Below are 14,935 nucleotides of genomic sequence, written 5' to 3'. Positions count from 1 at the left end.
ATTTCTCCTGGCAGTGCTCAGGGGACCATATGGGATGCTGGGAATCAAACCAGGGTTGGCAAATGCCCTATCCACTGTGCTATCACTCTGGCCTAATGTGAACTCCTTTCTCAGCAGTTGCATCCTGCAGGGACCCGCTCAGTCCCTCTTCTCCTGGTCCCTGGAGACCAGAAGTGGAGAGGCTGGGAGTGAGCTTCCTGTGAGACTTTGTCCCTTACAGCAGCCAGAATCCCTGGGACAGAGGCCCCCTGAAGATGCGGGAGTGCCCACTGCAGGGGTCTGCCTGCAGCCCTGGTGAGAACATCAGATCCAGGAGAATGAGGCGCTTCAACACCTGTTCAGTTTTTCCCCTCTGCAGGCTGTGAGATGTTGCAGGTGGCAGGGGAGGTAACTAGACGCTGTGACTCCCCACCAGTGTGATTCATTACTGCTCAGGTTTCATACTGCTGACAGCGCTGGAAACAGGTGTGTTTTGAAGCCAGCAACAACCCCCCCCCCCCCCCCAAAAGGAGCAAGCTGTGCAGAAAGCTTACACCTGACTCACATTTGAGAGGCAACCCCAGGATTCTTTAACCAAGCTGGAGGGGGAAAGCGATGCTGACTTCATCCACTCACCCTGGGGCACCGGGAAGGGACTTGGGTGAAACCGGCAAACTCAGGGGCTCACATTTAAGGTGGCTCTGACTCTTGGGCCTGCCAGCGGGAGCTGCTGGCCCCTATGAATGACTGCCACCTTAAATCATGCAGTGGCCCTGCTGTTCATGGAAAGCATCCAGGCCTGGAGTTAGAGACTTCCTAGGCTGGACCTCATTCAAGCTGAGGAAGCCTGCTATGGATGCTTTGCTTTAACTCTATGGGACAGGCTTACCCTGGCTTCAGTTTTTCTCTGCTGGAAAAAAAAAGGATTAATAGCTGATGCTCCCCTGAACTGGTAAAGTCTGAACAGATGTGAACAGTCAAATGAAGGTGGTGGTCTCAGAGGTTAGACAGCTGCCGGTGCTGGGGTCTGTCCCTACTCTTTCTTGCATCTCTTCTCTCAGCATCCTCCCTTCCCACCGGTCCCCTTGGGCCAGGAGGTGAGCCAGGGGCTCCTGTGTTGGTGTGTGTGTGTGTGTGTGTGTGTGTTTGACTTGGTGGCAGTGCACAGGTCAGATTGGTGAGGGTTGGGCCCTGCCTTGTAGCATCTGTCCAGCCACATGGGGATCCACAGGTGACTTACATGAAGTAGGGAGATGGGGTTGGCAGCCTCCAGAAGGGAACATACTGCTTTCTCTCTATGCAAATCTGTCACCCGGGCATGCCTGGGATATCTAAGACTGGAGAAGTCTGCTGTGACCCTACACGGCACGGACATCATGTTCCACCGGCTCCATACGGCAGCCATCAGCTGCACCTTGACAGTCCCCTGTTCTGCTGGGCATGGGAGATGATCCCCTCCATCTCCATTTCTCAGACAGCCTTGGACTCAGGCTGGAGCAAGGAATTGCTCTTACAGAAAAGGAAAGTCAGTCCTAGGTTTTATCCAGACTTTTTAAAAAAAATATATATTTGGGGTGACACCTGGCTATGAACAGGTCTTAGTCCTGGCTCATGCAGTCAGGAATTACTCCTGGTGGTGCTTGGGGGACCATATGGGATGCTGGGAATTGAACCTGGGTCAGCGTGTGCATGGAAAATGCCCTACTTACTGTACTATAGCTCCAGCCCCATTATCCAGACTTTTTTTTGGGGGGGGTCACACTTGGCGATACACAGGGGTTAATCCTGGTTCATGCACTCAGAAATCACTCCTGACGGGTTCTCAGGGGACCATATGGGATGCTGGGAATTGAACCCGGGTTGGCCGCGTGCAAGGCAAACACCCTACCCGCTGTGCTATCGCTCCAGCCCCTATCCAGACATTTTGGGTCTGTCACTTTTCCCTCCCAGAAAAGAATTCCAGTAGGAGGAAAGCAAGGAAACGAATGAGTTTTCATTTAGAGATTTTGAGGAAGGTGAGAGGAGGGAAGGGGAGGGGAGAGGAGGGGGAGAGGACGGAGCATGTGCTCAGGCAACAAGTGCCTGCAGTATGGACACAGGCAGCAACACATGTGTGCACACTTCCTTTGTCCGACTGAGTTTTAAAGGTTTTCTCCCAGCTGCCCTCATATGAGGCTTTCTACCCATGCAAGAGTTCGTTGCTAGGGTGGTTGCCAAGGGGAGGAACTTGAAACTTTTGGTGGTCTCCTCTATGTCCTTGTCACAGCTCTTTGTTCTGGCTGAAGCTTCTGGGGTGGGGTCCAGCCTTTCTTACGCCTGTATCAGTGCCCGGTTAAGTCTTATCAAATCTCAGTTTCTGTGTCCACAAAGTGAGTCCAAAAGTAATGCTTTCAGGACCAGTGACAGAGAAACTTCTTGAAATCCACAAATCTCTCTCTCTCTCTCTCTCTGTGTGTGTGTGTGTGTGTGTGTGTGTGTTTTATTATGTCCTGAGAAATCATTGGCAGAGGGTCCCCCACCTCCCACCCTAACTACCTGTTTTACAGCCATGTCTGGCAGCCTGTGTCTGTGTTGGAGGGGGGTGGGGGGCATGTGGTGGAGGGGGCCGTTCTCCTTCAGGACATCTGTTGGGTTTCATGGCTGTGTGGGAGAACTTTGCTGCCTGCACACTTTAAGGGAGGGGGAGAGGCAGTGTGACCGGGAGAGGGGCAGCCCCAAATTCGGGGTGTCTGGGGGGGACTTCCCGCTGCAGAGAGACCAGGAGACCCTGGCTGGTCTCGGTCCAGACAGAGGGAGCTTGACCTTGTTGCAGACTGGGTTCGCCTATGGCAGCAGCGAATCCGCCTTTCAGCTGCTCAGGCCCACACTTTGGGGACCTCCTTGACCTTGTACTCCCTTTGACCCCCATCTGTTTGGAGGTTCTGTGGGCTCTCCCTGCACACACTCTCCCCATCCTCCAGGTTTCCCAGCTCCAGTGATACCAACTACACATGCCCTGTCTTCCAGGATTCCAGCCCGTGCCGCTGTGACTTCCATAGCGCCCCCTGCAGGAGACTTGCAATATAGCAACTGGCTAGTGAAAAAGCCACATTCTCTATCAGGAAGGCATCGGTCTGTATGCTATGGCTGGTTTGAAAAGGATTAGACTCTGCTAGTCCTCGACCCAGCTCCCTGCAGACATGCTCCATTTCCCACAGAGTACAGGCCTCACAAGGCTCTACCTGATCATCCCTTTGCTCCTATAACTCTCCTCCCTCTGCTTCCCACGGCTGCACTCACAGCAGACTCTGTGACTCCCAGTGGAACTCTCTGGGCTGTTCTCTCTCCTGTCTTCCTGTCCTGCCCCACCCACCCTCAGACATGCCCTGTTTGCCCCTGCCCTCCCAGCAGGCCCCGTGCCCTGCCCTTTCCACTGCTCTTCCTTTCCTCAGTGCATTTGTCCCCTTCCAGTGAGGTCACAGACAAATGACCGTGGTCACGCTGATTGTCAGTTTGAGCTAGAATGGGCATTACTGGGGTATCTGTTGTGTTGATTGATCTACCCCAAATGCTTCAGGAAATAACCCTGAGACTTAGATTTTAGGCTGAACTTTCCCTCATCCCCTCCGCAGCAGGTCCCCCAATCCATGTGCATCCCCACCCCCGCTCCCAGCCTCACAGTCTGCCCCACCCCCTTAAGAGTGCCTGGCAGTCCTCCCTTCCAACTGCATTCCAGTGTCTGCTGGTCTCTGCATCCCTTGGGGGTCCCCCGGCTTCCAGGACTGTGGGTGGTGATGGGGGCAGCTCATACCCACAGTGCTCATCTCTGTGTGAACTTGCTGCCATTCCACGCCCACCCCAGGGAGCAGGGTTTAGAGGGTGGGAGTGGCAGCTTTACCTCATCCTGCCTAGAGTCTTTTCTTGCCTTGCCCTTTGGGGACTACTGGCTTGGGAACTGTGGGCATGTCTCTGTCTCGGTGAGTTTAGGGCCCTGGTGCAGACCAGGCTGCAGGGCTTTGTCGCCAGTGTCCCTGGGACTACACCACTTGGCATGGCTCGTCCCCTCTGGGTGCCTCCATGGTCCCATGTCCACATGGATATTCAGCGGGGGCAGGTTCTTCCCAGCTGGGACTGAAATCTGGTGCCCTCCTCTGCTGAATCTTGGACCCCAAGGCTTTCTGCACCCTGAGGTTTGACTGACAGAAAAGGCAGGAAGGAGCTTCGGAGTGGCCACAATGCCCCACGGTCTGCGGGTGTCACGTCCCCAGGCTTTCTCCACCCTGGTCCTTCCCCGTCCCCCAGGATCCATCTTTAGGTGCACGCTTGAAGGCCCCTTGCTGCCCTGCTTCCTGATTGCTAACCCAGCCTCGGGCCTGGGGCACCTTAGGGTGAGCATCAGAGTTGTGCCTTCACACCCCTCCACGCCCTCCCCGGGCCTCTGGGCCTTAGCCCGCATCTCCATGGACCTTTGATGGCCTCCCTGGTACCGGAGCCGCCGTCCCTTTTCCTAGTCTCCATTGTCCTGAGTCCTCTAGGTCATGAGAGGCATCATCTGAGTGCCCAGTGCTGGCAGCCAGGGGACCTGGACAAGGGCTTATTGAGCTCAGCCACACTGAGCATGCACCTGTCGGGAAGTGGGCTCCGTGTGGGGTCCGAGACCTGCAGGAACCTGCAGAGTTCTCACGATCGAGCCCAGGAGAGGTGCTCTTGCCCCCCAGGTTACAGATGTGGAAATAGGGCTCACCCAGGGTCTCCCAGTTGCTCAGGCAGAGAGGCAAAGATCCTTGAATCTAAGTGCGTGTGGATCCCCCCTTGTTCAGCTCCCCAGGTGGCTGTACTCAGGGCACTTGCATAGAACCAGACGGAGGGATTAAGCTAAAGAAATTAATCTCAAATGGTGGAACCTGAGGCCTCCCGCTTTGGGTGCGGCTGGGGATGAGGAGGAGGGGCTGCCTGCCCTTCCTTCCTGGGTAGCTCCTCTGGGATGGTGGACCCTCAGCAGGGTGGGAAGTGACGTTCCCTGCCCTCGGTCCCCCCTCCCCTCTGCCTTCCACCCTCCCTGCAAGCTGAGTCACCCCACAGCCCTGCCTGTGTCCACAGAGACATTTAACCTGGTTTTCTCTGACTTCGCATTGGTCTCAGTGTCCTTCTATGTCCCCGGGCATGGTGGGGGAAGGGGGGGAGATATGACCCAGATACCTCACTCCCAGCAGGGGTGAGGGACAGCGGGGGGCGGGGACACGGGCCCACCTGCCCAGTCCAGCTGTGGGATGGCTTTTGCAGGTGGTGTACTTCACGGCCACGTTCCCATACGTCGTGCTGGTCATCCTCCTCATCCGAGGGGTCACCCTGCCCGGAGCTGCTGCTGGGATCTGGTACTTCATCACCCCAAAGTGGGAGAAGCTCACGGATGCCACGGTGAATGACATGCTCATTGACACCTTACTGGGGGGTAGAGGGGGGATTGCTAGGGGTACCCTGGGGTGGACAGGGTCACAGTCCCTCACAGGGCATCTCGCCCTCCACCTTCACAAGCAAGCCTTGATAACCTGGGGGCAGGACACACCCATGGAATCCTTTTCATTCATTTTCAATGGGCCTCCCCAGCAGTGTTGGAGGCTATCAGAGTGACAAACCCAGTGATGCTCTGGAGGGTATGAGGTGCCATGGGCTGTGCAAGCTAGTGTCCGTCTGTCTGAGCTCTGACTCCAGCCCACTCAAGGAAATGCCATCCAGGAAAGAGCTGCCGGGGAGTTTCAGGTTTCTGGAATAGTTGTCCTACATCCGGCGTTGCAGAAGTGGCTGGAACGAAGAATGAAACTCCCTTAATGGCTGTGGGCTGCTTCACACCACTTACCCGTTACTAATTATAGTGTACCTTGAGCTATTCGGAAAATAACAGCACTGACACCACCACTGTAGTTATCCTTGAAAGGGTTCAGACACATTTCAGTGCAGAGGCTCCGCGGCATGCATTTGCACCTTCTCTTTGCCGAGTGCAGGGAGCCCTGTGGTGACTCTGAAATGCTCCTCAGGAGGAGGGATTGTCTAGGAGGAAGTTGACCTTCTCACATGGGGGAGAAGCACACAGTGGCGATTGAGTGAACCACCATGCCACAGAGAGCCTGCAGGTGGGGGCAGTGAGATCAAATCTGAGTGATGCACAGGTGCTGAGGCAGCCCGCTGGTGCTCCTTGAATATGATGGGGTGATTCTGTAGTGTAAGAGGGGCTCAAGCTCCTATTTGGGTCCACCACCCTCCATGAATAGCTTCTATATAGCTGCTAGTGCTCCGGCCATGACATCAACATCCCAGATAGCACAAAAGAATAAGGAAGGGGTAGAGAAAGGCACTTTCCCCTTTTGAACTTTTTCTGAGGGGGCCTCCCCAGCAGGACTCTGAGGCCACCAGGGCAGGTGGCTCAGGACACGCTCTATGGTGCTGGGGATCACAGCTCTGGGCCTTGCACATGCAAAACATGAGCTTCCCCTTCCTCCGACTCTCTGACCCCTTGTTTTATTTTTCTATTGATTTTTTTTTTGCGATTTTTATACACTTTCACAAAACAGTTCACAGTAGCTCATTACAAATAGTATTCAAACACCCATCCAACCAGTGAGCGTCTTCCCACCACAAGAAGAGGGAAGTGTGTGGAGGTTGTATTTCATTTTGGGGCCATTTAAGCCCAAATATACAAGAATACAAGCAAGTATGTTAAAACCAAACACACATGTGATATTTTAGGTACATCACTGGGCTAGAGTATAAGAGGTTGCATGGCCACAAATGCGGCCAAATGCTCCAGGAAATACTTCATAGCTCTCTTCAGGGAGTTTTATTTTATAATCTTTGGATTTTGGCCATTGATGAGGTTACATGGCGCCGGGGGCAGTTTGTGGGTGTGGCTGCTGAGCTACTGGAAAATGGGGGAGCTGGGTGGAGGAGGCCCAGTTCCAATCCGAGCAGACTTGGAGATCTCAGCCCCAGGTTCCCGCATACCTGGGTTCCTCTGTCTGACCCATTGTTGAGCAATCTCATTGACTCCATTTATTTATTTATTTATTTATTTACTTATTTATGAAAACAGCTTTTCTGGGGCTGGGGAGATAGTACAGCACGTGGCTGACCTGGGTTCGATCCCTGTCATCCCATATGGTCCCCTGAGCACTGCCAGTAGTAAGTGCAGAGCCCAAAGTGACCCCTGGGAACTGCCAAATGTTGCCACAAAGCAACAACAAAAGCAGCATTTCGGGAACAGCAAGATAGTACAGGGGTTACAACACTTGCCTTGCATGTGGCCGACCTAGATTCAATTCTCTGCAGTGCATGTGGTCGCCCAAGTATTACCATGGGGTCACTCAAGTGCCACCTGGTGGTACCCCCCAAAAGTGTTTTATTTCATCTCCATCAGTGTATTTTGCAGTTGCAAATTGCTTTTATTCGCAGCTTATCCAGCCACCAAAGGGCCCTCTCCTCTGTATAACATCAGTAGGATGCACGCCCGTAATCTGTGGCGTTTCTCCCCTTTGATCAGAATGGGGTCACCTCTCCAGGACGCGAAATGCCCAGCCCCCTTTCGGAGCCTGTGACCGATGGATGTTCTTCATTTATGTGTCTGCCATAGGCACTTTTCCTGGGGCAGGGAAGATGTGCCCTTGGGACAAGTCTCCTCCCATCCTTGACTGTGAACCTTCTCCCTGCTTGCTTCTACAGGTGTGGAAAGACGCTGCCACTCAAATTTTCTTCTCGCTGTCTGCTGCCTGGGGAGGCCTCATCACTCTCTCTTCCTACAACAAATTTCACAACAACTGCTACAGGTATGTGGGGATACTTCAGAGCCCGGGGCTGGCTGGTGGCAGCGCAGGGGACAAGTCAACAGTACTGAGGTCCTCAGCCCTCACCTGACTGAGGAGACACCTCCCTGTACCAGGAGCTGGGGCAGGGCAGATAGGGGAGATAATTTTGTTTGGGGACCACACCATGTAGTGCTCTGGGGCTACCCCGGTCTGTGCTTGGGGAACCGTGTGGTGCTGGGGTGGAAATCAAACGTAGGCATCCTTCACGCAAAACATACACTTAGTCCATTGAGCTAGCTCTGCAGCTGTAACTACTGTGAGCTTTCCCTGTCTCTCCCTGTCTCTCTTCTTTTCTCTCTGTCTCTCTGTATCTCTCCCTGTCTCTCTTTCTCCCTGTCTATCCGTTTCTTTCTCTGTCTCTCTATGTCTCTCTCTGTCTCTCCATCTCTCTGTATCTCTCTCTTTCTCCCTGTCTTTCTGTCTCTCTCTGTCTCTCGATGTCTGCCTCTTTCTGTCTATCTCTCTCTGTCTCTTTCTATCTCTTTGTATCTCTCTCAGTCTCTCTATATCTCTCTGTCTCTGTATCTCTCTTTCTCCCAGTCTGTCTGTTTATTTCTCTGTCTCTGTCTCTCTCTGTGTGTCTGTCTCTCTCTGTCTCTCTCTTTTTCTCCTGAGGTGCTCAGGGCTAAGCCTGGCTCTGAGCTCAGAGATCAATTTTGACAGTGCTCAGGGTGCAGGGGATTTGGGAATTCAACCCTCGTGGGCCCTGAGCAAAGCAAGTGCCTTACCTCCTTTATTACCTCTGGTCCCAGAGGAGCTCTTAGGCAGCTTTTGGGGTGCTCTTAAAATCAACTGGGGGTGGGGGTCTACGGTCAGAAATTCAGTGTGAGAATAACAGAAACAAGGCTTGCATACAGTGCACACATATCACCAACGAGCCTGTGTACACCCACTCACAGGCACACACACTCAGCCCTCCCTTCCTCACCCCTGTCCACTGACACAGCACACACCTAACGGTGAGCCCGCCCCTTCCTTCCAGGGACACTCTCATCGTAACGTGCACCAACAGTGCCACGAGCATCTTTGCTGGCTTTGTCATCTTCTCAGTGATTGGATTCATGGCTAATGAGCGCAAGGTCAACATAGAGAACGTGGCCGACCAAGGTACAGCATGGTGTTCACCCCACCAGGGCCGGGCGGGCTCCAGGCTCAGGTCTGGAGCCCAGAATGGAGGCTGTGTTGGGATGCTGGTCCCCTGTAACAGAACGGGGCGGGGTTGGGTCCCCGTTTGCTGAGGAGCAGAGATGGGTTTCAATAGGACGCTGCCACTGCAGAGATGGAGCCAGCCGGTCCCTAACGGGAAGCGCTGCTAAGTACCACTTTCCCATCACCCTCGCCTGTCTTTATCCTCTCTCCCCCACTCTTCATTCAGCCTCTGCGGCGGCGAGAAAGTGAGGTTGACTGTCTTCCACCTGTGTAGAACAAGTAAAGGCACAGTAGAGGCCCTGGGGCTGCCTGGCCACAGCTGGATGAGTTCCTGTAGCAACCTAATGTTCATGCCTAATCCAAACCCAGGGCATGTAGCAAGCATTTCTTTACAAAGTCCTCCCTTCGAGTCAGGTCACTGTGCTCCCAGGGCTTCTGCTTCAGCAGTGTAGCCGGGCACCATTTTTTCCTGGAGAGTAGTGGGTGGGATGGTGGGGGTCGGGGCGGGGGATGTAGAATGAGTGTTTTCTCTCTCCGCTGGCGACCCCCTCATTACCAGCTAACCGCTGTCCGGTGCTCTTGAGCTTTCAGAGCGTGCTCCTTCTCTGCTCATTGAATCCACTTTTCTCACTCAGCATTTTGCAGCATGTCTAATATGTGCCTCGAACTCTATATTTTCTCTACCCCCCACCCCCGCACCCAACACCATTCTGGAAGGGACTTCAATGTGTTGATGTGTTGGCATAAAGGGGATTTGCTTTGAGACTCTTGCTCCTTCTCCAAGCGGAGGTTTCTTTTGTTGCTGTTGTTTTGTTTTTGTTCTGTTTGAGAGCCACACCCAGAGCTGCTTAGGGGTGACTCCTGGCTCTATCTCAGGAGTTACTCCTGGCAGTGCTTGGGGGCAATACAGGATGCTGGGGATCTAACCCCAGTCCGAAGCTTATAGGATGTGGTAATGTGGGAATTGCCTGGAGCTGTGGGGAAGGGACTACAGGTGCCAGATCACCTGGAGCCTGCCTCCAAGAGCAGCTTTTTGATGCAGTTCTATTTCCTTTCCTCGCTGGCTGCAGCTCAGCCGGGAGCACTGGTGAGAACAAAGCTCCAGCAATGTCACCTTCTTGGGAGGAGGTGGGGGGAATGATGCCAGCTTTCTCTGAGCACCCACAGATAATTAATGACTGCTTCAGCGGTTGAAGAGTTGACGAGCCAGCATGCCCCAGGAAGCTCGGCCCTGAGCAGGGAGGGCACTGAATTCTGCACTGAATTGCATAAGCCCTCCCAGGTTGGGTCTCCGACTCCCAGCGGGACCAGGGAAGGTCACGGGAGAGGGGAGAGTTTTCTTCTGGGCAGGGGGAAAGGCTTGGGGGGGCACTTGTGCCACCCAAAATGGCCTCCTTTCTGCCTGGCAGGTCGCCAAAGCAGGTAGGCCTTGGCCTACTTTTTAGTGAATCTGTGGTGTTTGAGCTGATTGTGTGCTGTTGGCCAAGGGGCCCAGGCACAGCCGGCTGACACTGCGCCTCATGCCTGAGCAATTCTCAGCGTGGCCCTGCCCAGGAAAGCTTCTGTCTCTAAAGCCCAAATAAAAGTTGGTTTTTCCTTTGCACAGACAGCATCATTTGTGGCTGTGTTTCCCCTCTGAAATGCCCCCTTTCCAAAATTTTCCACTTCTAACTCTCACAGGGGAAAGATTTTTTTTTTTTTTTTACTTTTTGGGTCACAACTGGCGATGCACAGGAGTTACTCCTGGCTCATGCACTCAGGAATTACCCCTGGAGGTGCTTGTGGGACCATATGGGATGCTGGGAATTGAATCTGGGTTGGTCAAGTGCAAGGCAAACATCCTACCCGCTGTGCTATTGCTCCAACCCTGGGAAAGAGCATTTTTGCCAGGAGACTGTGTGCTAAACAGCACGTGGTAGTGGCTTTCTATTCCTGGTGCAGGGCCCACAGGCCTCACTCTCTCCCACCCCCGGAAAGGCATCCCCCAAAATATCCAACAACTACCCCTGCTGTCTGAATTCACCTCCATCTTTTTAAAAACAATTCTCATTTTTATTCATTTAAAAAATTCTTTATTGGTGCACTCATGGTTCACAGTAGTGTTAGCACTTGTGATCTTTTGGTACAGTGACTACTTATTTTGCTTGTTTGTTAGGGGGTCAGACCCAGTGGTGCTCAGGGCTTACTCTTAGCTCAGTGCTCAGGGAACAATATGGGAATCAAACCGTGGTCAGCGATATGCAAAGCCAGCACTCTCCCTGCTTTATAGTGACTGGTCCTCACCGCTCAAGTGCCTAGTCCTCTCCACCCCTGGCCTGATGTCACCAGGAGTCCTCTTCCTCTTTTTCTACCCTTGCTTGGTATTTTCAATTTTGTAAACCATGGTCAAGAATTTGTTATCATTCATCACTGCCTTCTTGTTTTGTCTCTCTTTTTTATTTCACAGAAGCATGAGGCCATCCGGAATTTGTTCTCCCTTTGCTTATTTTGCTTTACCTGACGCCCTGCAGTTCCCTCCAATTTGCTGCTAAGTGCATGTTTATTTTTCCCCTGTGAGTGCATGGTATTCCATTGTGCATATATACCATAACTTCTTATCTGTGCATCCATCACTGGAAATTTGGGTTGTTTCTGTAGTCTGGCTAGTGTGCTAAGTGGTACAAGGAACAAAGGTGTACATACATCTTTTAAATTTTTTTTTAAATTGAATCACTGTGAGATAGACCCTTACAACTGTTCATGATGGGATTTCGGTCATATAGTATTCCAACACCCATGCCTCCACCAATGTACATTTCCCAGCACCAATGTCTCTAATTTCCCTCGCACACCTCCCTCTCCCCACAGCCTGCCTCTATGGCTGGTGCTTTTCCTCTCTCTCTCTCTCTCTCTCTCTCTCTCTCTCTCTCTCTTTCTCTCTCTCCTCTCCTCTCTTCTCCTCTCCTCTCCTCTCCTTTTGGGCATTATGTTTGCAATACAGAATCTGGAAGGTTATCAGGTATATCCCTTTACCTACTTTAACACTCAGTTCTTGTCTAGTGTGATAATTTCCAGCTATTATTACCTACCCTCTGCCCCACATGTAGTTATGGTTGATTCCAACCACTGACCAGTCCTCCTGGCTCCTGTTTCCGCTGACCTTGGATATTAATCTGTTTATATTTATATCCAACAAATGAATGTAGTCATTCTATATCTGTCCCTCTCCTTCTGACTCATTTCACTCAGCATGATACTCTCCATGTCCATCCATTTATAGGCAAATTTTATGACTTCGATTTTCCTAACACTGCATAGTATTCCACTCTGGCATACCTCTTTTTAAACAAATGTTTTTGTGTTCGGGTGAGTAGATGCCAAGAACTGGAATCATTGGTTCATATGGAAGTTCTATTCTTTTGTTTTTGGATAAATATCTTGAATTAACAAATCTCTTGAATAAATCTCTTGAATTAAACAGTTGAATTAACCAGTTTTTTTTTTTTTTTTAAATTTTGGGTCACACTCAGTGGTCTCAGGGATCAGGGGTTACTCCTTGCGCTGCAATATGGGATCACTCCCGGAACCCCAAGTAAAGCAGATTTTTTTTTGGGTCACACCCGGCGATGCTCAGGGGATACTCCTGGCTCTGCACTCAGGAATCACTCCTGGCAGTGCTCAGGGGACCATATGGGATGCTGGGAATTGAACCTGGGTTGGCCACGTGCAAGGCAAATGCCCTCCCTGCTGTACTATTGATCCAGCCCCAGGAAAGCAGTTTTGCCAATTTTTTTGACCCCCACGCTCAGCTATACCTGATGGCTCCCATGGGAAAGGGGGCTCACTATAGGACCTCTGGAGCTATGACAAATTGACTGGTATACAGGTTCCTTTGAATTCACATCTCATGGCAAGAGTCACAATGGTCTGTGGTGACTGAGTTCTCCTTGTGTCCAAGCCCTTAATGTTTATCTGCATGTTTTAATACCATCGTCATCATCATCATCATCGTCATCATCATCATCTTTACCATCTGCAGAGCAGGAAAGCAGCTTTCCAGTGCCCAGGGATGGGGCCGCTGGTTTTATGGCCTTTTCAGGAGGGCAGAGACACCAGAGTCTCCCTGACATGCACCCCTGGTGGCATCTTTTGGGGCAAAATCTGGAGGCTGCAACAATGTTTTCTAATATATTTGTGCTTAGCAGGCAGAGGAGCTCTCCCAGGAGTTCTCAGTCAACCATGCTAACAACTCAGTGCCAGGGATCCTAGGCACTATGTTGCCAGCAATGACCAGGGCCACCCAAGGGTGCCCTAGGGATGCTTGGGGGGCTTCAGAGCTGCACCTGGTAATAGTTGGGGGCTCCTGTAGTGCTGGGAATAGAATCTGGGTCAGATACCTGGTAGTCTTGCACCCTAAGTGCTGTGCTATCTCCCGGCACCTACAATTTGTTTTTTCAGTAAAAAAGAGAACTCTACAAAATGAACTAAATATAGGCATGGTTTTGTTTCTTTGTTTGGGGGTTGAAAGCCTTCCTCAGCTGTGCTTAGATGTTATTCCAGGCTCTGTGCTCAGGGATCACTCCTGGCAGTGTTCAGGGGACTATATGAGTGCTAAATATTGACCTCTGGAAGCCCATATTCAAGGCACGCACATTACCTGTTTATTCTCTCTTTGGCCCTGAAGAGTGTAGTTTAAAATCTACACCCCAGCCATCAAATCTAAAAAGATATTTCTGCCTGTGCACTTTAGGGCGGCAGTTGACATGTTGGGTATTTTGAAATCATTCTCCATCCTGCAAAAGCAGGAAAGTTCTGTGTCAGGATCCATTTAAAGGCACCAGTCCTGTCCTTGGCGGTGGCCATTCACGGCCTTGTGTCTACATGATGGGCGAGAGCATTGACCTGACTCCCACGGAGTTCCACACCCGGGACCTGTTTGAACTGTTGTTTAATACAGACTTGGCTTTTATAGTTCTCGGAGGCAGCCTTCGGGACCGGTTCCACTGTCTGCTCCATAAATGCAGAGAGCAGAGGGATCGTAGAGATGCCGGCTGTCTATGTGAAATACCCCCAGGCCCTCAGCAACTCTAGGCACTAACAACCTGATAAATTCCAGTTTAAAAGCGGAAGGTTTTAGATGTAAGTTATAAGCCTTCTCCAGGTGCGGTGATTTCTAGTTTCCAGACGTGCCCAGGCTGCAGATTACCCTGCTTATGTGTCTCTCTGCCCACTATCATTTAGTCTTCCTTGAGCAGAGACTGACCACTGCTTGAGGGTCATCATCCAGGATTGCAGCATCTTCCTGTTGAGGCCTGGAGGCAGGCAGCAAGGCTGGAGGTTGGCAGCGAGCAGAGAGAAGCGTGACTCAGACAGTTTTCTCCAAGACCCTGTGCCGTGTTCTTAGAAAACCCTAAATCGGAACCGACACCTTCAGGTTCTGCACCCACTCAGCGAAAGCCCATGAGGATGCTCAGTGATTACCTGCTTCTCCCCACAGAACCACTCGTGAGGTGGGGTTGTCACCTCCATGTGAGAGAGAAGCAACATGGAGGCTGAGAGAAATTAAATGACATAACTAGGATTGCACAACTGGTGACTTAGACCATTTAAACCCAAACCCTTTGAACTCTGTCACCATGCTTCACTACTCCCTGTTCCACACCCCCCCCCCCCCCGCCCCCCAGTACATCACTGGGGCGAGGGTGGAGGTGCTGTAGAGACTGCTTTTTTTTTTATTTTTTGGCTTTTTGGGTCACACCCGGTGATGCATAGGAATTACTCCTGGCTTAGCACTTAGAAATTACTCCTGGTAGTGCTTGGGGGACCATATGGGATGCTGGGAATCAAACCCGGGTTGGCTGCGTGCCCCGCAGAGACTGCTTGCTTTAGGGTCATCTTTACCTAGGCCTTTGTCGGCCAAGATTCTGGAGGTCAGATTGAGTCAAGCTTTATTTTACATTAGTGCCTTTCTTCCCCTCGAGGGGTAGGTCTAG

The 14,935-nt window shown here is 51.7% G+C and overlaps 1 protein-coding gene across 1 annotated transcript in view; it reads left to right on the top strand.

Annotated features, from left to right (window-relative positions):
* SLC6A5 (solute carrier family 6 member 5) overlaps nucleotides 1-14,935 on the top strand; it is a 60,437-nt gene that overhangs the window by 25,704 nt on the left and 19,798 nt on the right. The window contains exons 7-9 of the mRNA XM_056135859.1: nucleotides 5,242-5,376; nucleotides 7,672-7,775; nucleotides 8,797-8,921. Of these exons, the coding sequence (XP_055991834.1) occupies nucleotides 5,242-5,376; nucleotides 7,672-7,775; nucleotides 8,797-8,921 (364 nt within the window). The remainder of the gene's footprint in view (nucleotides 1-5,241; nucleotides 5,377-7,671; nucleotides 7,776-8,796; nucleotides 8,922-14,935) is intronic.

Source organism: Sorex fumeus, unplaced genomic scaffold (genome assembly GCF_029834395.1).
Source record: "Sorex fumeus unplaced genomic scaffold, SorFum_2.1 ptg000007l, whole genome shotgun sequence".
Taxonomy (NCBI): Eukaryota; Metazoa; Chordata; class Mammalia; order Eulipotyphla; family Soricidae; genus Sorex; species Sorex fumeus.
Note: the sequence above shows the minus strand (reverse complement) of the source record. Positions and strands in the feature narration are given on the sequence as shown.